Source organism: Cervus canadensis, chromosome 26 (assembly GCF_019320065.1).
Source record: "Cervus canadensis isolate Bull #8, Minnesota chromosome 26, ASM1932006v1, whole genome shotgun sequence".
Taxonomy (NCBI): Eukaryota; Metazoa; Chordata; class Mammalia; order Artiodactyla; family Cervidae; genus Cervus; species Cervus canadensis.
The window spans coordinates 34,541,812-34,564,941 of NC_057411.1; the positions used below are offsets into that span (position 1 = coordinate 34,541,812).

Genomic DNA, 23,130 nt, shown 5'->3' on the forward strand with positions numbered 1-23,130 from the left:
CTCTAACTCATAATTGCCTAGCATCATAAGTAAAGAATCTGCCTACAGTGCAGGAGACAGGAGACGTGGGTTCAATCCTTGGGTTGGGAAGATCCCCTTGAGGCAGAAATGGCAACCCACTCCAGTATTCTTGCCTGGAGAATGCCATAGGCAGAGGAGCCTGGTGGGCTACAGTCCATGGGGTTGCAAAGAGTTGGATATGATTGAGCAACTAAGCACAGATGTACGCACACAGCTATATATTTAGCTCACATTTTTGTGTCTCTTTGGTCATCTATGAAATGAAGGTCAAAATTGTATTTACCATCTCACTTTCCATTTTATTTTCAGTTCCATTGGCTGATGTATGGACAAAGCACTGTCAATACATTTGAATGGATGTAGCTAATTAGCACTTTGAAAGTGAAAGTGTTAGTGGCTCAGTTGTGTCTGACTCTTTGCAACCCCATGGATTGTACCCGCCAAGCTCCTCTGTCCATGGAATTCTCCAGGCAAGTATACGAGAGTGAGTTGCCATTTCCTTCTCCAGAGGATCTTCCCCACCCAGATATTGAACCTGGGCCTCCTGCATTGCAGGCAGAATTCTTTACCATCTTAGCCACCAGAGAAGACCCACTTTAATTAGAATTGATAAGTTCCTTGCAAAAAAAGAATGAAGAAGGAGACACTCAAGAGCCTGACCTAGAGGGAACTCTGTCCTGGAACTTCTAGCTTGAACCTATTATGAATGTCAGGATGGGGTTGCTGAGATTAAATGACAAGAGGAGAACAGATGAAGGAATGGAAAGGTAGAAGTAAACTGCTTGAGTCCAACCTGCCAGGCGACCTGCCACGTGACCCTAAAGATCCCAGAGGAATCAGGGAGCTGTGCATGCATGCTAAGTTTCTCCAATCGTGTCCGACTCTTCGTGACCCCATGGGCTGTAGCCCGCCAGGCTGCTCTGTCCGTGGGATTCTCCAGGCAAAAATACTGGAGTGGGTTGTCATTTCCTCCTCCAGGGGATCTTCCCAACCCAGAGACTGAACCCTCATCTCTTACAATCTCCTGCATTGGCAGGCAAGGGAGCTGTGGAAGTGCTCAAATGTAAACTGGGATGAGCAATAACATCTGGGCTACATAAGGAGTTTTTGGCCACAATTCCAAACTTGCACCGTTTAGCACTTACACAACTATTCCAAGACAAAAGGCGTATTTGCTATTAATAAAAAGGTCATAAATAGGAACAAATAATGCCAAAGGGGAATCTCCTTATTATGGAAATGTTTCTGGAGATGGGAGGCACTTACCATTGCCTAGTTCCCAAGAAATGTTATAATTCTTGGAAGAGCAGTAGTCCAGGAGTAACCGAGCGTTGGAACTGTCCCAGTGCATATCTGCGGTTCGTAGTAATGCATTTAGACCAAAGATCAAGTTCAGTCCTGAGCAATTGGCAAAAGTGTACAGCATATCCACTGAGTGTTCTAAAAGAAAAATGTTGCCATTTCATGGTTAGGTCAGCACCTGAATGTCAAAGTGATGAAAGCTTCCAGATTTGCTCCTCATAATGAATTACTATTTCTGTAGTTAAATGGAAGGAATTCTAGTCTTAATGAGTGCTTATAATGATGAATAGGAGTCCCAAAAAATTGGATGAAAAAAAAAAAAAGCTAATATGACTTTACTTGCTTTAGCTGCTGAATCAAGTCCATGGAACGTACCAGAGGGTTTGGTCTGACACTTGGGTTTTGCTCAAGTGACCTCAGATGAACTGGGGAAACTCAGTGCTCAGCATGCAAGGCCAGACTTTTCATTAGTCAACACAAATTCCACTCTTCATAACCTAAAAATCTCCACTCACAAACTCAGTCACAAAATGACTTGGTAATTTTGATTAGCTTTTTAAAACATTGTTTGAAAAAATCATGTTTATAATTTATTAATCCAAAATATTAACAAATGGAATTTTACATTTAAAAAACTGGCTTAGGGCTCTAGGCGTGTGGTTTCCAAGCTCAGTGCCAAGGTAGCCTTTTGTTGTTGTTCAGTCGCTAAGTCGTGTCTGACTCTCTGTGACCCCATGAAGTGCAGCGCGCCAGGCTCCTCTGTCCTCCACTAGCTCCTGGAGTTTGCACAGATGCACGTCCATTGAGTCAGTGATGCTCTCTAACCACCTCAGCCTCGGTTGACCTCTTTTCCTTTGGCCTTAAGGCACCCTGGGGAGTGAATTTACTGGGACAGTTTAGGAGATGAATATATAGGACATCTGACATCAGTTAAATTTGAACTTCAGATAAATAATGAATAGTTTTTAGTGTATGTCAAATACAATATTTGAAAAAACCTGCAGTAAAGAAATGATTGTTTATTTGAAATTAAAATTTAACCAGGCAACCCGACTTACGAGGGCACTGCAGAATCTTTTAAATTTGCAAGGGAACACATCGACATCTATTGGACATGATGAAAACTATTACTATAAGGTTGTTTGAACCTAACAGTTTAATTGAAACTCTTAGGCATTTCTTTTGGGCTAGATGTGCTGTGAAAAAAAATTACAGAATCACAAAGGGATTATTAAAGCTTTGGAACTTTTGAACCAAAAGTTTTTAACTTTTTTAACCAAGAACTTTTCAACCATTAGCTAGCCTATAATCTCTTTCTGAGAGTGGCAACGGTGTATTTATTTTATTTATTTTTGGCTCTGCTGGGTCTTTGTTGCTGCACGGGCTGTTCTCTAGCTGAGGACAGTGGTGGCTACTCTCTAGCTGTGGTGCACTGGCTTCTCACCACGGTACCTTCTCTTGTGGAGCTCGGACTGTAGACAGCTGACTCAGTAGTTGGTGCACGTGGCCTTAGTTGCCCCATGGCATGTGGAACCTTCCCGAACCAGGGATTGAATTCCATGTCTCCTGCTTTGGCAGGCAGATTCTTTATCATAAATCCACCAGGGAAGCCTGGCAACAATGTATTTTTGAGTGTCATCTTTAAATCAGTATCTGCATACATCTGGTGATCTTAATGTATATTTTAGAGTTATCTATTAAACAGAAACTCACTCCTTTAGTTCATTTCCCTTTTTTTAAATTTCTATCTTTTCTGGCCATGTCCTGTGGCAAGTGGGGATCTTGGTTCCCTGACCAGAGATTGAGCCTATATCCCTGTATCGGGAACTCGGACTCTTAACCATTGGGCTACCAGGGAAGTCTCTCCCCTAGTTTTAAAAAAAATCTCTATCTGGCAGATTTACCCCCTTTCTCCTTAAAAGTGGTTTTGTTTCTAAGTCTTCGGCCTGAACTACTTGCGTTATCATAGCAGTGAAACCATAAACTTAATACTGCCCATAATAGCTGAGGAGCGGTAACAACACTAGCAAGCTATTTTTGGTGTTTTTGATATTTGCTGTGTCATCCACTTCCACAAAACTGCTGCCTGTCATCAAGGACTTACAGACATCGGGGGCTGGAAAGCTCTCTGAGTCTTGCAGCTTCTTCCTGGGATCTTAGGGCTAGAGTGGAGGACAGCGTGGGCCTTTATGGAGTCCTCCCCAAGTGTGGCAACATCTATGAGCTTCTTAGAGACTTATTCCTACAATGAGTTGGTGCCCATCCTCATTTTTCTATGAGAAAACTGACACCCAAAGAAATAAAGAGCTTTGCCCAGTATCACAGAGCTATTTGGTGACAGTGCCATATTACTTGGAGAAGGCAATGGCAACCCACTCCAGTACTCTTGCCTGGGAAATCCCATGGATGGAGGAGCCTGGTAGGCTACAGTCCATGGGATCGCTAAGAGTCCGACACGACTGAGCGACTTCACTTTCACTTTCATGCACTGAAGAAGGAAATGTTCTTGCCTGGAGAATCCCAGGGACTGCGGACCCTGGTGGGCTGCCGTCTATGGAGTCACACAGAGTCGGACACGACTGAAGCGACTTAGCAGCAGCAGCAGCAGCCGTATTACTAGAGTCTGTTATAAAGGCTCTCTGACTGTCATAGTCACAGCTATATATTACACATCTATAGCAAATCAAGTCGAGAATGTGTCCTCAATCAAGAATCACATACCTGAGTTTGGGCCTTACCCTCCCACTTAAAGACTGAATGATCAGCGATGACCCTTCAACCTGCATAAGCCTCAGGTACTGATCTACAGACCTGGAACTAGTACCATCATCCATCTACCTCACAGAACCAAGTTGAAATAGCACATGGGAAAACCCTTTGTAAACCATAGAAAACTCTTATAGATGTAAAGCTCTGTTATTGCCTAGAACCACAACAAAAGTTACAGCATTTTCAAGAAACCTAGAATGTTTACATTTCCGAGTATTTATTCAGTTCATACCTTACTCTTCCTCTATCTCCTCATTTTTCCAAATACACTTTAAGTAGCTTCACATTCTATAGCAGTAACGTCTCCTAGGATAAGGGCTATATCTTACAGAGTTCAAATCCACTCTTGAAAATAAAACTGCAGGACTTCCCTGGTGGTCCATTGGTTAAGAATCTGCCTGACAACGCAAGAGACACATGTTTGATCCCTGGTCAGGCAAGATCCCACATGCCGAGGAGCAATGAAGCCCACGTGCCATAACTATTGAGTCTGTGCTCCAGAGCCTGTGAGCCTAGATGACCGAGCCCCTACACCACAGGTGTGAAGCCCTCGTACCCTAGAGCCCGTGCTCCCCAACAAGAGAAACCTCTGCAATGAGAGGTCCTCGCATGGCAACTAGAGAAAGCCCTGGTAGAGTGACAAAGACACGGTGCAGCCAAAAATAAATAAATTTTAAAAAACCCACCGAGTTGGGGGGGGGGTTTGGGTGGCTTGTGAGGGATGGGGTGAATTGGGAGATTGAAATTGACATATAGACACTATTGATACTTTGTATAACATAGATGACCAATGAGAACATACTGTGTTAACTCAGGGAACTGGACTCAGTGCTCTATGGTGACCTACGTGGGAAGGAAATCCAAAACAGAAGGGACAGGTGTATTCGCACAGCTGATTCATGTTGCTGTACGGTGGAAACTAATACGCTGCAAAGCAACTACATTTCAATAAAAATTAATTTTAAAAATAAAATAAAACTCACCCAACTTATTCCCTCCTCAAAATAAGAATAAGAAAACTCATAGTGAATTATCCAATTCCCAGTCGTTATCCAGTCTCTTATCTCTCACTGTCTGAGAGGGTGGAAAACTCCCTGGGACCAAGATAATCTAAATGAACCATTAAACATAGGCACCGACTATTGTGCCATTTCCATTTATGTCAGTGGGTTCAGCATCCAGTCTGGGAGTGGGACAATGAGGAAGGAAGGTGGAGAAGAAAGAGAGAAAACAATTAGCTCATTAAAGATGATTATTTTAATAAAGGGATCCTCCTTTCTGAAATCACACCCAAAATTACACCTATAACACTGCTTCCTTTTCCTGCCCAGACAGGTTTACAATGTGAATTTATATTCTCATGACAAATGTTGTTGTCATCTTCTACTTAAGTGAAACACAGCATCCGATGTGTCCTGTAATTAGAAAACTTACCTAGAGCTTCTAGGACACCTGTTTCAAAGGGGCAGGCCATTAACTAAGCAAAGAACACAACAGATTTTTGCTACCTCTTCCATCATATGATGCCACTCTCAGTTATTCAGACATTATCAGCCTTGGCCACAGATGCAGAACCAAGTGTAGCAACATCTATGAGCTTCTTAGATACTTATCCCTACAATGAGTTGCTGCCCAGACCAAACACAGTAGATTTCTATCTATATGTTTCTAAGACATGCGGATTAAAATAGAAATTTTTAAATCAGAAGTCAAAATATTTCCAAACACAATTAACTCTGTGTAGTATTTGTCATACATTGTAGCATTGCCAATAGGGTGGCTGGGATTATACTAACCCAGCAACACAGTCAGTGAAAGAAGGGCTCTCCCCTGGTGTAGAAACTAGGAAGGTCCAAGTTCCAGGGGCAGGGAAAAGATGCTGAAAACCTACCATCTTGGTTCCAAAAAGATCATGTGAGGTGGCAAACATTTTTAAAGAAAAATTTAAGGTAAATTGGCATATGTTTAAGATGACCAAGAAAAAATTGGGACTCTATATGCCTAATAGCATGGCATCTTCTAGCAGGCCTGTATGATGATTTATTACAAATGAGACCTTACTGCTGCAGGCCTCTTGGACTTCTGTCATTCCTTGAGTGGGATCTGAGAAGGCCCTGTCATGCCAGATTTTGTTCAACTGTGGATCATATTATTTTTTTTAATCTTTTTTAAAAAAATATGTTTTATTTTTTGGCCACACCATGCAGCATGTGGGATCTTACTTTCCCAATCAGGGATCAAACAAATACTCCCTCCATTGGAAGTGCAGAATCTTAACTACTGGACTGCCAGGGAAGTCCCATAGATCATGTTAGTAAAGGATTAGAGGATTTCCCCCACAGCCCTCTGCTTCAAAATGCAAAAAATAATTTAGAGGACTACATTTTATATTAGCATATAACCTATTTTCTGATTTCTTACATGTTACTTTTCTCCTGTACCTTATACATAAAAAAATATTTTTAAAAATTCATTGGATACACTGGAATCCAGATAGTTTATAGTAAAATCTTACAAAGAAATAATTTAGTGTCAAAAATATACTCTCAGAAATGTTGACTAGCCCAATTTAACTTCAAGAGCAATTATTTTTCAGAAGTCAAAAGAAGATAGTTGTAGAGTATCTACGCAGGACATTTTCTTAACTGAGATCTGGGGCAACATCATCCCTTAGTTGGGTATAAAGCATCAATTTTCAGATAAAAATATATTTCACAGTTAGATAAGGATTGCTTGTTTGTTTTAGAAATCTGCGTAACAACATCAGGTGGCGGAGTGGTAAAGAATCTGCCTGCCATTGTAGGAGATGCAAGAGACACATGTTTGATTCCTGGGTTGGGAAGATGTCCTGGTTTAGGAAAGACAACCTGCTCCAGTATTCTTACCTGGAGACTTCCACGGATGGAGGAGCCTGGCGGGCTACAGTCCATGTGGTTGCAAAGAGTCAGACACGACCGAGCACACAGCACATCCACACACAAGTGACAACATCATTCTATTTAAACACTGGGAAACTATTTCCATGAATGGAAATAAATTCCTGGCTAGCTGAGCTAGTCCTGTGTTTTCAAAGCCATGCAGGAAAGAAAACGAGAAAGCTGCCCTGCCAGTGATACACAGTTCATCACAGGGGCTGCTTCTGGGAGGGGAAACAGAATGGACAATGAGGTGTGAATGATTTCACATTTCACTCTTCACACTTTTTTGTATTTTACTTTTTCTCAAGGAATGTATTCATGTCTTCCTTGACTTCCTAGTTCTTCAGAGCAGTTAAGGTCATTATTAGCTCGTGAATGAATGATTCTTTTTATAAATTGTTACTGCTTTACAATGTTGTGTTCGTTTCTGCTCTATAGCAAAGTGAATCAGCTACAGGTATCCATACACTCCCTTTCTTGAATTTCCTTCCTGTTCAGGTCACTCCAGAGCACTGAGCCGAGTTCCCAGACCTATAGAGTAGGTTCTCATTAGTTATCTACTCAGGAAAACGGTATGCGTGTGTGCATGTGTGCTAAATTGCTTCAGTTGTGACCAACTCTTTGCGACCCTATGGACTATAGCCCACCAGGATCCGCTGCCCATGGGGTTCTCCAGGCAAGAACACTGGAGTGGGTTGCCATGCTCTCCTCCAGGGGATCTTCCCGACCCAGGGATTGAACCTGAGTCTCTTATGTCTCCTGCATTGGCAGGCAGGTTCTTTACCACTAGCACCACCTGGGAAGCCCAGAAAAATGGTATAGATGATCTCATTTGCAAAGCAGAAATAGAGATACAGATGTAGAGAACAAATGTATGGAGAGCAAGAGGGGAAAGCTGGGGATGGGGTGGGATGAATTGGGAGACTGGGATTGATATAGATACACTATCGATGCTATGGATAAAACAGAATGAATGACTCCCTGGCTAGTAGGCAAAGTCAGATAAAGAAAACAGAAACTTGGGGTTCAAGATTGTCCACTAACTCTTGCTAACATTTGAGGATTATGCAGCTTTCCATGACCACTACAGGGCTTCTGAAATTTCAGTCCAAGTTCAAGCCATCCAAATATTTCAGGGGCTGGGACACCAGCAGGGTACCTTTCATTTCTTACTTGAGTAGGTACTGTTTTTGAACTTTTTCTGATACTGTTCTCTGAGCAGCAGTTGCTCCTGGAAGGGCCATTCCAACCGCAGCTTCTTCTCCACATCAGAAGGGATGGATCCGGATTTGCAAATATCTGCAAGTGGAAGGAAAAATTCAGAGAATCTACTTTTACAATGATAAGGTTGAAATCCCATACACTTATTTACCTAGCTATATATGTGAACTAAAGCAGGATAGCTGAGTTTCTGGTTTGGGGATCTAAGATCAGAGAAAGATGTATTCTGTTACATATGTCAAATTTGCTGCTTGACCAATCACCACAAAACAACAACAACAACAACAACAAACAGCCAAAGGGCATGTTTCCTAAGAAACACCACACATATACTGGTCACAGATACACTGCACATAACTTCAAGTTATTTAGCAATTCAGGAGGCTCCTCGGAAACTTGAAATTACTAGAGAACCCCCCTGGAAGACAAAACATTGTTCAGTTCTCTTAAGGTTCGTTTTCAAAATACACAGCAATTTGCTTTGCATGGACTGTATCTGCTTTGTGGCAACTTCCTCTTGCCAAAATGGTAGGACAAGGAATGCTGACTTGTATCCCTTCATATCTGGTATCATCAAAGCACCCGAGACCACAGCGTGTGTACTTGGACAAATCCACCCCATCCTGTCCGGCAGGATAGTACTTGTCATACTTCTTTATCATGAGGCAGCAGGGCTGCCAGGCTCAAGTTGCCAGGACTGGCTGACCCCCCGTGACTTCCTTTCTCAGAAGCTTCACATTCTGGCTTCCTGACAGCTGGTGCCTCATCCATCCTGTGTTCATAAAAACAATGTTCCAGAAAGTGTTGGTTGCTCAGTCAGGTCCGACACTGTGACCCCATGAACTGTAGCCCACCAGGCTCCTCGGTCCAAGGGATTCTCCAGGCAAGAATACTGGAGTGGGTTGTCGTTCAGTCGCTAAGTTGTGTCTGACTCTTAGAGACCCATGGACTGCAGCATACCAGGCTTCCCCATCCTTCACCATCTCCCGGAGCTTGCTCAAACTCACGTCCATTGAGTCAGTGATGCCATCCAACCATCTCGCCCTCTGTCGTCCCCTTCTCCTCCTCCCTTCAATCTTTATCCCTACCACAGTTTGGCCTCAGGCCGAACTACAGGGAGGGAACACAGCCCCACCCATTGGCAGAAAATTGGATTCAAGATTTACTGAGTAGCATTCCCTGCCCATCAGAGCAAGACCCAGTTTCCCCCACAGTCAGTCCTTCCCATCAAGAGGTTTCCACAAGCCTCTAATCCTCATCCATCAGAGGGCAGGCAGAATGAAAACTACTGGAGTGGGTTGCCATTCCCTTCTCCAGGGGATCTTCCTGACCCAGGGATCGAACCTGGGTCTCCTGCATTGCCAGCAGATTCTTTACAGTCTGAGCCACCAGGGAAGTCCCTCATAAGGATGTTTCAGAAGCACTTGGATAATCCCAGTGATCCTCTCTGCCCACCAGGATGAAGAAAACTGATGAATGATGGACAGACTCCTATGTAAACTTATGAGAACTTCAAAACGCATATGACTGACTGGGGAGAAAGGGCCAGGTCTAAATATATTTTGACATGTTATTCCAAGAAAACCCTCCTGCTTTTGTTCATTTTTTCCTAATTACTATTCTATTAACTTTGGCCCAGTTACTGATTAACTGTTCTAAACACTTCCTAACCACAAAAAAATGTAATATTTAAAATAGCAAAATATTGTTCATTAATATATATATAATACATTATTGTAATTCAGATATATATGGTATTTTCAATAATTGTTAAGATACTAATTTAACTTCCATTTGATGTCTGTATAGCACTTATGAAAGACACAGGGCAAATCCTCGTGGTGCCTTAGCGTGTTTCTCAGATGAAGCCCACAGACTCCTAAAATTTAGAATCACAAGCAGGAGCTTGCTCAACTTGTAATCTAAGGCTGGCGCCCAGGAATTCAAATATTCAAACTCCCCCTGGGTGACTGTGTATAGTCAATAAAATCTGAGAACCACTGCCCAACAAATCAAGCCTTAAAATCCATTCTTAGACGCAGAGCGTATCTCCACATCCCCTTATTACACCTTTCATCCACATTTTCCGGAATAAATGAGTTTAAATCAGCGCTGTCTCTTCAGCAGGGAATACTCTGTTTTGGTGCATTTCTCCCCACAGGTTGCTCTAGGCAGTTCTGCCCTTTAGTTATGATCTTTGTTCTGTTTACAGCACAATTAACTCTCTTAAGGGCTTCCCCGGTGGCTCAGACGGTAAAGAACTCTCCTGCAATGCTGGAGACCGGGGTTCGATCCCTGTGTCAGGAAGATCCCCTGGAGGGCTACAGTCAATAGGGTCGCAAAGAGTCAAACAAGACTGAGGGAGTAACACTAACTCTCTTAAAGCCGTGTTCAGCACCTTCCCTGTGCCCCCCCACGTCTCACATTCCTGAGAACATCAAGAGGAGGAAACCTGCCCACTGCTTCCTCCTTTTGTGTAGGCATCCCCACAGTTCCACTGGGAACCCTTCATCTCTTATTAATTGGTGATGTGACAAACAGCTCTCTAAGAATGCTCGTGACCGACTCAAGCGAATTCAAATAAATGGGTAATCTTTAAAAAGTTTCACCCTGGTTGACTTGAGATAGCCAGTAACTTCTCTCTTCAAAGGCTGGTTCCTTCTTGGGGTCAAAAATGAGAAAGTCTGCCTTGGTGCCACCAAATCTTAGGTATGCAGGAGACAAACCTCTGGCCAAGGTACGAAGCTTTGAAGAACTGTTATGAAGACAAGCAAGAAATTAAAATTATTTTTTTTCCCCCCAAGAAAATGACGTCTACACATTGACTCCCTTCTCTCTTGGTGGACCCAGTTTCTAACATCTAGCTGTAAGGGCGCTGGAGAGAGAAGTCATATCACTCTAACGGGGACTTCGTCTCAACTGGAATCTTCCTATTTGCAAGGCTGCTCTTATAGGCATCTGAAGGCAACTGGGAGGCATCTGACTCAGCCAAGAGCTTATATTTCAACCTGACTAGCAGGATAGGGTTTAGTGCTTTCAGAGACTTCATAATCTTCTGTGACTGATGGAGGAAAAGACGCAAGAGAGTGGAAACTACAGGAAAGATGACTCTGTGTCTCTTTGAAAAATATATTGTCTTCAAAAATTTATGTTCCCAGAGAAGTTCGTAAAGACTTATGAGTCCTTCTCCTCTCCCTCACCAACCTCCATCTCCACCCCAAGGAAAACTATCCTTTTCAATTTAAGTCAAATGAATTAGAATGGTGTAAGATTCTAATTCCTATCCACCAAGAACACTTCCAATTCAAGAAATTCTAAATGCATATGTAATCAAGCCCAAAACACTCCTGTTAGGTGCTCAGAATGGTACAGAATGTTATAGAACTGAATTCAAGTGATTTATAATCCATTCTCTCAGAAAGATGAAGATGTCATGAATACTTAAGTGAACAAAACTAAGAAAACAGAAGACGCAGGTAACAGGAACACGCTGCCATGTATTTCTGAAGCCTCACATATGGGATCCTGGCCACCATGCTCTCTGGAAAGCTCTTAAAACACATAGGACTGGTGCTGTGAGTTCTCAAAAATGGCCCATTTAATTAGTTTATGTGTGGGTTTGTTTCAAGTTGGAAAATCATGCCAGAGAACTATCTAATTGCCAATATTTCTTGACACCCGGTTCCCCCTTCCTGCAGTTTAGTTTTATTTGGATTCGTAGCGAAGTGGAAATTACTTTCTTCTGAATCCTTACTTGGTCCGAGCTAACATTCCCATTTATTTTCAAGAGGTTCTGAGGATTTCCTGGCAGATGCCACCATTCCCAGAGTTCTCTGGTGCTGTTGGGGATTTCAGTCAGTTCCACAGTGATAACATCCCTGAATGAATCTCACTTTGCGTTTCATCTCCTTGTGCCGGGACCCACCATAGGTTCAGGGACCCTCGAAAATACTTCAAGTTCTTTTAAGATGCTCAAGGTGTGGCTTGAGCCTGGAGACTGGGGCAAGGGAGGTTCTGGGAGAGGATAGACTGGAGAGGCAGGCAGGACCATATCATGGATGGCTGGTGAGCTGCTATGTCCAGGAGTTCTGGTTTATAAGATGGTGGCCATGGGAGGATTTAAAGCAAATGCACCAGACTTTTGTTTTAAAAAAGAATCCCAGGCTGCCATGTAAGTCACTGAATAGAGGGACCAAGACTGTGGTCGTGTTAATATTGAAAGAAAGTGATGGGCTGAGGTCAGGTAACAAAAGTAGGGATGAAGAGAGGTGGATAAATTTAAGACACAAGTGGAGACAGAAATATTAGTGGGCATGCATGCTTAGTCGTGTCTGACTCTGCGACCCCACAGACTGTAGTCCACCAGGCTCCTCTGTCCATGGAATTTTCCCAGCAAGAATACTGGAATAGGTTGCCACTTCCTCCTCTGGGGGATCTTTCCCACCCAGGAATTGAAACTGTACCTCCTGCATTGGCAGGCAGATTCTTTACCACTGAGCTACCTGGGAAACCTAGAAATACTAGCTTGAGTATTTAACAGAATGTTGGAGAAGGATCCAAGATTACTCCTGGGAAGCATCTTGGAAGATGGTAATATCATTTGATGAGATGAAAAATAAATAGGCGTTAGACTGGAGACAGGGATGAAGGCAGGCATGGGGCTCAGTGTTGCAAGATACCAGTGGTGCACCAATAACCATTTCCATCAGGCCCTTGGCCATGTGTGTCTGGAGCTCAGAAGACACATAAAGGGGAGGTGAGTCCTCAGTCTAAAGGTCAGTGAATGCTCAGTGTGAACCACTAGTGTGGTTACCCTTTAGTTATTGTTCAGTCACTCAGTCATGCCCGACTCTTTGCAACGTCATGGAGTGCAGCATACCAAGCTTCCTTGTCCTTCACTATCTCCTGGAGTTTGCTCAAACTCAGGTCCATTGAGTCAGTGATGCCATCCAACCATCCATCCTCTGTCGTCCCCTTCTCCTCCTGCCTTCAATCTTTCCCAACATCAGGGTCTTTTCTAATGAGTCAGCTCTTCGCATCAGGTGGCCAAAGTCTTGGAGCTTCAGCTTCAGCATCAGTTCTTCCAATGAATATTCAGGACTGATCTCCTTTAGGATGGACTGGTTGGATCTCCTTGCTGTCCAAGGGACTCTCAAGAGTCTTCTCCAGCACCAAAATCATCAGTTCCTCGGTGCTCAGCTTTGGTGCTTTGGCTAGTGTGGTTCCACTAATGTGAACCACTGGTGTGAACTAGTGAACCCCTAGCCCACAGGCAGAGTTGCAGCCCTAAACCTGATATAAGGAACTTCTGCGGAGTCACTTCAGGCTGGCCCCGTTCCACTGCTTTTTGGCCGGGCACTGATACTGGTCCCTGATTTCAATATTGGTTGTGTGTGGTGACAGAGGAAGTTCTTTTAGATTTGTGGGGCCGATGCCTGCAAGCAATTGAGATGGGAGAGCAATTGAAATGGCGCAGTCTGGGAAATGCAGGGAACACGCGTGCAGGCAGGAGCTGTGGGATCTCAAGGCGGGTGGCCCCGTACAGCCTGCCTCTGAAGTCGGAGCACCAGAGCCTGGCTCCTGGAAGGGGTGGCGCAAGTTACTCTTGACTACATTACTCTGCCTTTGTTTTCTTCTGAGCATCCAGCAGTCTCTGAGATTAGCTTCTACTGGGTTTCCTTGGTTTACTATCTACCCCCACCCCCACCTCGAGCTAAGCTCTGTGAAAGGAGGGACTCGGTGGCTCATCAGAATCTCCTCAGAGTCCAGGTAAGCACCTAGACAAGTACCTGGCATACAGCCGGTGCTTAATAAAGGTTCATATTCTTGCCTGGGGAATCCCATGGACTGAGGAGCCTGGTGGGCTACAGTCCATAGGGTCACAATGAGTCGGACACGACTAAAGCGACTCAGCAAGCATGCCCAAGTGCATGAACAGTCGAGTCCAGCCTGACAACAGGGCATGAGGGGTCAAACATAGACCGCTTCCTGAACGGAATTAAAACCCAACGCTGTGGCTTCTGCCAAGTAAACAAAGTCACCTGTTTCAGAGTATTGTATCAAGGACCTTTTTGTCTGTCTCCTCTGCAATGGAATCTTTTCTTGTTTTGAGAAACAACATTGATGCTCTCTGACAAAAGCCAGATTTAAAACACCTGCGAGCTTGTCCTAAAAACAAAACTGAACAAAAGTACAGTATTTCTATCACACACGGAAAAAAGAAAGGAGGAAAATAATTCATCACCACCACCACAATGACATGGAAATAACCAAAGAACACACGAAAGCTGTGGTGGGTGTTGTGTTTCTGGAACAATTTGTTAGTGGAAAGAAATGTCTGCAGGTATTTTTATTTTACTGTATGTGTAAAAATAAGTTGCTTATCTCTGACACAAAAGCGGAGGTGTGTGGGAGCCACCCTGCACAGGCTGGTACCAGCTTGTGAGAGCCAACTGTTATGTTTTGAGAATCAGTGTTTAACTGTTGGCAGTCTGAAATCAGCCATGGCGGGGGTGTTTAGACTACAGAAATCAGAAAAAAACATAAATCAGTCTCCTCTCCTCTCAGAGAGCCAGGTGTGAAACATTGCTTGACACACCACTGTCTGAACAGTAATTCAAGTGATGCAGTGAAACCACTCAGGAGATTATGTGAAGTGAAAAAAGAAGGCCTTGGGATTTCCCTGGTGGTCCAGTGGCTGAGTGCTCCCGATGCTCCCAATGCCAAGTGGTCCAGTGCTCCTAATGCAGGGTGCCCAGGTTTGATCCTGAAGAGTTTGCATGCTGCAACTAAGACCCAGAACAGCCAAATAAATTTAAAAAATGTAATAAAAAAGAAGGAGAAGGCCTAGGTCAGAAGCCCGGGGAACAGCACCATTGAGACAAGCCAGAGGAAGAGGTGGTGAAGAACCTTAGAGTGGTGGGATAAACCCCCGGCCACGGCAGTGACACTGATCTGAAGGGGTGAGAAAGTATTTCAGTTGTCACTCTTGCCAAGTGCTTCTGGGAGACTGAATTGGTTTGCTAGGGCTGTAGTCGCAAGACACCACACACTGGGTGGCTTGAACAGTGGACCTGTGTCATCTTATAGCTCTGGAGGCAAGAAGCCTGAAATCAAGATGTTGGCAAGGCCACGCTCCCCCTGCAGGTGCTGGGGCAGGATCTACTGCAGGCCTTTCTTCAGCTTCTGGAAGCTTCTCAGAGCAGAACAGCTCCAAGTACACTTGGTGTTCTCTGTGTGTGCGTGTCTGTTTCCAAATTCCCCGTTTATAAGGTCATCAGTCATATTGAATGCGGGCCCACTCCATTCCAGTATGACCAATTCTTAACTAATTATGTCTGCGTGTGGGCATGCTTAATTGCTTCAATTGTGTCTGACTCTTTGTGACCCTACCAGGTTCCTCTGTCCATGGGATTCTCCAGGCAAGAATACTGGAGTGGGTAGCCATTTCCTACTCCAGGGGATCTTCCTGACCCAGGGGTCCAACCCGAGTCTCCTGCACTGGCAGGCGGGTTCTTTATCACTGCACCAGCTGAGAAGCCCAATTGTGTCTGCAATGACATTCTTTCCAAATAAGGTCACAGACTGAGGTATCAGGAATGAGGACTTCAACATAGGAACAGTAGGGGGCCATGCAGACATTCATCCCATAATAGAGGCAAGTAAGACAAGGACTGAAAGGTATTTATTGGATTTCTCAATAAATGAAGGTCACTGATCGTATATTGGGCTTCCCTGGTAGCTTAGGTGGTGAAGAATCCGCCTGTAATGCGGGAGACCTGGGTTTGATCCCTCGGTTGGGAAGATCCAGTGAAGAAGGGAATGGCTACCCACTCCAGTATTCTGGCCTGGAGAATTCCATGGACTGTATAGATTCCATGGATCTTACATTAAGTGAAACTTAAAAATGCATTCCAATATACATTAGGTGCAAATACTGTTTGAATCCACTTAGGCAAAGTACCTAGAATAGTCAAAATCATAGAAAGTACATTGGTAGATGCCAGGGGCCAAGGGGATGGGGTGGATGGGGAGTTAGTTCTTAATAGGGACAGAGTTTCAGTGTAGGAAGGTGGAAAATTCAGGAGATGGATGATGGGGAGAGCTGCACGACCACATGAATGTACTTAGCGCCACTGAACTATGCAGTTAAACATGGTTAAAATTGTTGTTATTTAGTCGCTAAGTTGTGTCTGACTCTTTTGCAACCCCATGGACTGTAGCCCTGAAGGCTCCTCTGTCCATGGGATTTCCCAGGCAAGAATACTGGAGTGGGTTGCCATTCCCTTCTCCAGGGGATCTTCCCAACCCAGGGATCAAACCCACGTCTCCTGCATTGGCAAGCGGGCTCTTTACTTCTGAGCCACCAGGGAAGCCCCATGGTTAAAATGCGTGTGTTAGTTGCTCAGTCGTGTCCGATTCTTTGCGACCCCACGGACAGTAGCCCACCAGGCTCCTCTGTCCATGGAATTCTCCAGGCAAGGACACTGGAGTGGTTTGCCATTTCCTCCTCCACATGGTTAAAATAGGATGCTTTATATGACGTTTACCACAATTTTTTAAAAAATGCTTGAAAAAGTAAGGTCACCGATGATGTTGGAGAGATTGATTTTTTGACATGATGATGAGGTCATCATGTGGGTGGAACACGGAAAACACGAGGAGTTAGAAAGGCTGCAAACAGGAGGAGAAAGAGCAGCACCTGCAGAGGTGCCTGAGAGGGGAAAGACTTGATGTTTCTGTGCTAAGAAGAAGGATCCAGTAATAAAGGAGAGGTAAAAGATACAGGAGGGAGGAGAGGTGAGTGCTAGAGCAAAGTCCTTGGGGAGGCAGGAGTGGACAGGAGCAACAGCAGAGCTAGAAGAACTGGCCTGAGAAGAGAGAAAGGAAGAAGGCTAGACACACCCACGCTATACCTGTAGGTTCGATGGCAGGAAGAAAAACTAGTTCCAGTCTGAAAGTGAAAGTCGCTCAGTTGTGTCCGATTCTTTGTGACCCCCATGAACTATACAGTCCATGGAATTCTCCAGGCCAGAATACTGCAGTGGGTAGTCTTTTCCTTCTCCAGGGGATCTTCCCAACCCAGGAATCGAACCCAGATCTCTCGCACTGCAGGCAGATTCTTTACCAGCTGAGCCACAAGGGACGCCCAAGAATATTGGAGTGGGTAGCCTATCCCATCTCCAGCAGATCTTCCCGACCCAGGAATTGAACCGGGGTGCCCCCTGCATTGCAGGCGGATTCTTTACCAACTGAGCTATCAGGGAAGCCCAAGTTCCAGTCTAGTGACTTCATTTTCTTCGGGAATGAGAAATTTGGTCACAGGCTAAGAGTGATGAGTTGGAGGTGGGATCAGAGATTTGAAGGAAGTGGAGAGGGAGAGAGGCAGGGAAAGGAGCATGAAGGAGTAGCATCAAAGACCAAGTTAGTCTGGGGGCTTCCCTGGTTGGTTCAGTGGTAAAGAATCCACCTGCCAATGCAGGAGACCCCTGTTCGATTCCTAATTGGGAAAGATTTCACATGCCACAGAGCAACTAAGCCACAACTATTGAGCCTGTGCTCTAGAGCCTGGGAGCTACAACTACTGAAGCACGTGCTCCCTAGAGCCCGTTCTCTGCAACAAGAGAAACCACCACAACGAAAAGCCTTCACACCACAACTAGAGAAAAATCCGTGCAGCAAGGAAGACCCAGCACAGCCATAAATAAATAAATTAAATTATAATAACACCTCATCCACTTACTTAAAATTGTTTTTAAAAAAGAGCAATTAAATCTGGAGGCCAGGAATTTCCAATGCAGCATCAATCCATGTGGCTGGGAGATTCCTCTTTGCCCCTAAGAGTGTAATAGCCCAGCTATACAGGGTGTCCATTGAGATGGGAAGCAGAGGCAAGTACCTAAAACTGGTTTATTAATACACATGACTATTCATGATTAGGTAATGTTTTCCATTTCTAGGCTTTATGGCCACCTTATAGAATCCCAAGAGGGAAAATATAGCTAGACTAAGCTAGGTTTGGGTTTTAGCAAGAAGAAAAATGAGACAGGAGGGCTGTTATCATAAGAATGACTCATGGAGTAAACCAAGAGGCCTAAATCAGATATGGAAGGAATAGAAAAAGAAAGAGGCTATTCAGTAGAGGTACTTAAAAAATGGTTGTACTGGGATCCACAGACTCAAAAAAACCTAAGAGAGTGAGGAGTATAGTCCAAGAATAGAAGTTTTAAGAGTTCAGACATTGAAAGGTTCTTAGTGATGGAAAGAGTCCAGCCACAGGCATGGCATCAGGTGGCTGAAATGAAGTGGTGTGTGCTAGGAAACTGCCCTGTTTTGGGGTTGGTTTTTTTTTTTTGCATTTAACAATTGCCATGATGTAAATATTCCCTTCAGGGCTGATTTCAAGATAATGGTACTAATGTCACTGGATGTGGAGTTGGGAAGAAATGAACACATTTCACAAGCCAGTGGAAGCTGGTTCCAATAACACACTGAATGAAGATTATTAGAAAATGCGGATGTGAAGAAACTGAAAGACAGTATTCAAGTGGACTTGAAGTCACCTAGGAAGGTGGTGGGGCATGGGAGTGCAGAGGAAACTGAGATCAGTGCTGGTCATCAATAAGGAGGAGTAAGTAAGAAGGGAGTAGATGCAGTGGCAAGGAGCCGATGAGGAGAGCCAGACGTGGAGACAGTGAACCTCACACAGATCAGGACAGTCCTCTCCAGCAGGCAGCAATTATCCAAGCTGGGTGTTTTAGACACTTTGCGTAGATTATTTTACTTCATCCCCAAACAACCCAAAGAGATAGCTGTCTTTATTACTCTCATTTTACAGACAAGGAACCTGAACAAAATGAGGCTAGGTCGTCTGCTCAAGGTAACAAGCCACTGGGGATTTGAACCACAGCAATCTGGAGTTCAAACCAGTGGGCAATGATCTAGAAGCTGCCCTGGGTAATGGGAAGGGGCTGCAGTGTTGGACAAGGCACACCCTCTACTCCAGAGGCTACTTCAGAGGAGGAGTGGCATCTATTTCTCCACTTGGGTCTTCAGAGAAGAGCTCAATTTGAGCTAAGGCAAAGAAGAAGCAGGAATGTTCTCCAAGGAGGATGCAGCAGGGTTACCATTTTGCATAGTTCCAGGCTACCATTTTGCAGGGCTCCAGGCTGCACAGTGAATGGTTTGGGAGGGAAGGGAACCGTGAGCCTGTTCAACCAGGGGGGAGTCTCAGGGATCAAAACATATGAGCCTATGGCTTGTGACTGTCCTCAGTTGTCTTGTTGGCCGAGGTTCTTTCTTTCAGCAACAGGAACACAGGGTGAAGTGTTAGTCGCTTGGTCATGCCCGACTCTTGGCGACTCCATGGACTGGAACCCACTAGGCTCCTCTGTCCATGGAATTTTCCAGGCAAGAATAATAGAGTGGGTTGCCATTCCCTTCTCCAGGGGATCTTCCCAATCCAGGGATCGAACCCGTATTCCTGCATTGTAGCAGATTCTTTACTGTCTGAGCCATGAGGGAAGCAAACATCAGTTATCCAAACATGCATTTGGCATTGCTGATAAGTGCTTTTCCCAAGATGAAAAGCAACTTTGTCAATGAAGATAAAGGAATCTGATTATTGAAAGTTACAAATAATAAGTATTTGTCAAATTGGCAAAAAGGGATGCACTTTGCTGAAATAAAATAAGCAAACCATTTTTCTTTTTTTGGTCATGCCACGAAGCATGTGGGAATTAGTTCCCTGATCAGTGATGGAACCTGGGCCCCCTGCATTGGGAGCTCAGAGTCTTAACCACCGGAACCAAAGTTTAAATCCTTTTGAAAAGCAAACACTGCTGCATTTTTACTGCATAGTCACTGTGTAGCGCCACTGTTTTTTCTCTGTAGCACTCCTGATTTCTACCACTGGCTCAGCACTCTAATTTTTATCTTGAATTAGTGAATTGTGCTTGATATGTGTCTTGATTGAAATGTGGCTACACTGCCAAGATGGTAACCACACATGGTAACCCTTGAAATGGGGCTAATCTGAACAGAGACGTTCTGTGAATATAAAATACACACCAGATTTCTTTGAAGACTTGGTTCGAAAATCAGTGTAAAATATCTCATTAATATTTTGCGTTGATTTGTATGCTGAATGATAATAATTTGGATACTTTTGTATTAAGCAAAGTACAATATTAAAATTAGTTCCTCCTGGTTTTTTTTTTACTTTTTTTTTTTTTTTTTACCTTTTTTAAGTATGGCTACTAGAACACTTTATACGACGAGGCTTGTGCATGAGGCCCACATTCTATTTCCATTGAGTTGTGCTGGTCTCTGCCCTCCCATCTTTGAGAACCATATCTTCAGGCTTAGGAAGTTTTTGCCAGGGTTGTCGATGAGTTTCCTCCGGGAAGAGGGCAAACTGAAAAGATGCTCCTTTCTGATTCTAGATTGTTCTTTCATTGGCATTGCAGTGCTGTGTACTCCATGTTCTTTAATTGCAAATGTGGGAAACAAACAAAGAAACAAACAAACAAACCCTAAAACACATCTGTCTGCCATTATGGGAATCTGGAACCAGAACCATCTGTGAATTTGCTGAGGTCTTTTTTGAAGTACCGTCGAGGAATGGGCCTTGAGTTTCCTATTCTCACTTCCTTCCATCAGTCGTCTCAGTTTGTTTCCAGACAATCTTTTTCTCCCATCCCTCCTCTGCTGCCTTTAAAAAAATATAAACTGCTTTACTTTCTTTTTGTGTCTTTTTGTGTCTGTGCAATTAGCATCTGGTTTCAAATTCTGCTCCTTCATCTCATAGCTGGCTGACCATGGGCAAGCTGTTAAATCTCCCTAAGACTCAACCTCTTCATTTTAAAAATGGGGATAATAACAGTCCTGACCTTAGAGCTTTGTAGCAAGGACTAAATGAACTAATACCCAGGAGATGCTTAGAACGGGGGCTGGCCTGTGACGACGGCTCAATGAGTGTCAGCTATTTTTATAATCCTTTCCTTCTTAGTATTTCAGCTTTTATCTGCTCAGTTCTTCACCCAAGCAGTTAACTTTTGAGGAAATGAAATACAAAGATGTCCATGTGACTCTCTGCTCCTGTGACAGATAAGCCCTGGGTCGTCTTCTGTGATGGAAGCTAAATATTTTGTCTTCTGAGATGACAAGGTCACTTCGGGCACTGTGCCAACCATCCTGGGGAGATGGACCCGCCAGAAGCTCTAATTCAGAAGCTCTGTCCTAGGTGAGAAGGGGAGGGAGCTTATGCCTCCTGAGCTGGAGTCTTTAAGGTCTCAGATGAGAATTGCATGGATATTCCTGCAGATGCCTCTGGGAGTAGACACGGAAGACGAGCAGGAGCTCATCTGGGAGCCAGCCCTGGAGCCCTTGTGAAGAACAATACTCTGTATTTTGTAAGCAAACAGTTTTATTAATTGCACTCTATACTGTTTTGGTTTTCATTATCCTCCAGCCTTTGACAAAAAGGTGGAGACCAGTGGGGGAAGAAAGAGTGCTATGAGAAATTAAGAGATGCATTTAAGAAGAGGAGAGGGTATCCCACTCATTAAATCACAGGATGGAAGTTGTGTGTGTGTGTGTGTTTGGGACTGGGACTGGGGTGGGGGCGTGGTGGGGAGGGTATTGCTTGTGAGTTGGTTAGCTTGACTGCAGGGTGATCAGACTGGAACCCCAAAAGTCATACTTCAGGGTTTTTTTTTGACTTGTTTCCCCAGGAAGGGATCCTCAAATGCTCTTCTTTGGGGAGGGGAGGGGTAGGGTATATGCTGGCCACAGTAGCAGAAAAGGACTTAAGTTCTCACATTTTAGTAAATAGTTATTTACTTAAGTCTTTCTGTTTGCAGTAAGGCACCTCCCATCCTCTCTTCCCCTATCACATCCTCCCATCCCCACTCCTTACTTCCCTTCTAGGCCTGGGATCCTCACATATGGAGCCCTGTAGCCCAGTGTTTCTCCAGAGTAATCTTTCTCTCAACCAGCACCAGGGGCTGCCTAGTATCAGCTCACTATGGGTAAGGGGAAGGGTGCAAAGTGGGAACTCCTTCCCACCAGGAAATTCTTGGTGGAAAGATAGAGGTTAATGACCATCGAAAGAAATCCACAGAGAACTGATGAATGGTTAGCAAATACTCACCAATTTCTAGGAAGCAATTGACAAAAAAGCAATTAAATTAAACAAAAAACAATTAAAAGAAGCAATTAAAATTTGAGCACTGTCAAACATTATGCTAAGTACTTATTTATTATCTCATCAAATGCTCAGCACAATCTTACAAGAAGGTTTTAGAAGTTCCACTGTAAAGTTGGAGAAATCAAAGCTTGGAGTTGCCAAGCAACCTGTAAAAACCAAGCCAATGGGTTCTGACAGAGTTGGGAATCAAGGCTGGTCTCAGTGTAGCCGTTCGACCATTAGGCTGTCTGCTTTTATTTGCATAGTGCTGCGGCTCCTGCTTAGTCGCTCAGTCGTGTCTGACTCTGTGCGACCCCATGTAGCCTTCCAGGCTCCTCTGTCCATGGCATTACCCAGGCAAGAATACTGGAGTGGGTAGCTATTTCCTTCCCTAGGGATCTAGCCGACCCAGGAATCAACCAGGTCTCCCGCATTGCAGGCAGAGTCTTTACCTCTGAGCCCTATTTGCATAATAAATAACTAGAACTAGCAATGACAGCAGAAGGCCAGCCAGTAGGTGTTTGGTAATGGCAGGACTCCCGGTAGTTTTGAGTTGGGTGAAAGGTGTGGCATTCTCTGGAGGCTCTCATGACCCAGATGAATGGCCTAGATGGCCTGGGTCTGGCAGTGCCCTGTCTCAGGATCACCCTACACTCACAGGCAGGGGCCAGGGAACCTGCCTACACCAGGCTCAGTCTTCCTCAAAGGAGA

General features: G+C 44.2%; 1 protein-coding gene across 1 annotated transcript in view; it reads right to left on the minus strand.

Moving 5' to 3' along the window:
* HPSE (heparanase) overlaps positions 1 to 23,130 on the minus strand; it is a 40,332-nt gene that overhangs the window by 16,026 nt on the left and 1,176 nt on the right. Inside the window, exons 2-4 of the mRNA XM_043448201.1 lie at positions 10,841 to 10,986; positions 8,184 to 8,309; positions 1,288 to 1,461 (exon numbers count right to left, since the gene is read on the minus strand). Coding sequence (XP_043304136.1) covers positions 1,288 to 1,461; positions 8,184 to 8,309; positions 10,841 to 10,986 — 446 coding nt within the window. The remainder of the gene's footprint in view (positions 1 to 1,287; positions 1,462 to 8,183; positions 8,310 to 10,840; positions 10,987 to 23,130) is intronic.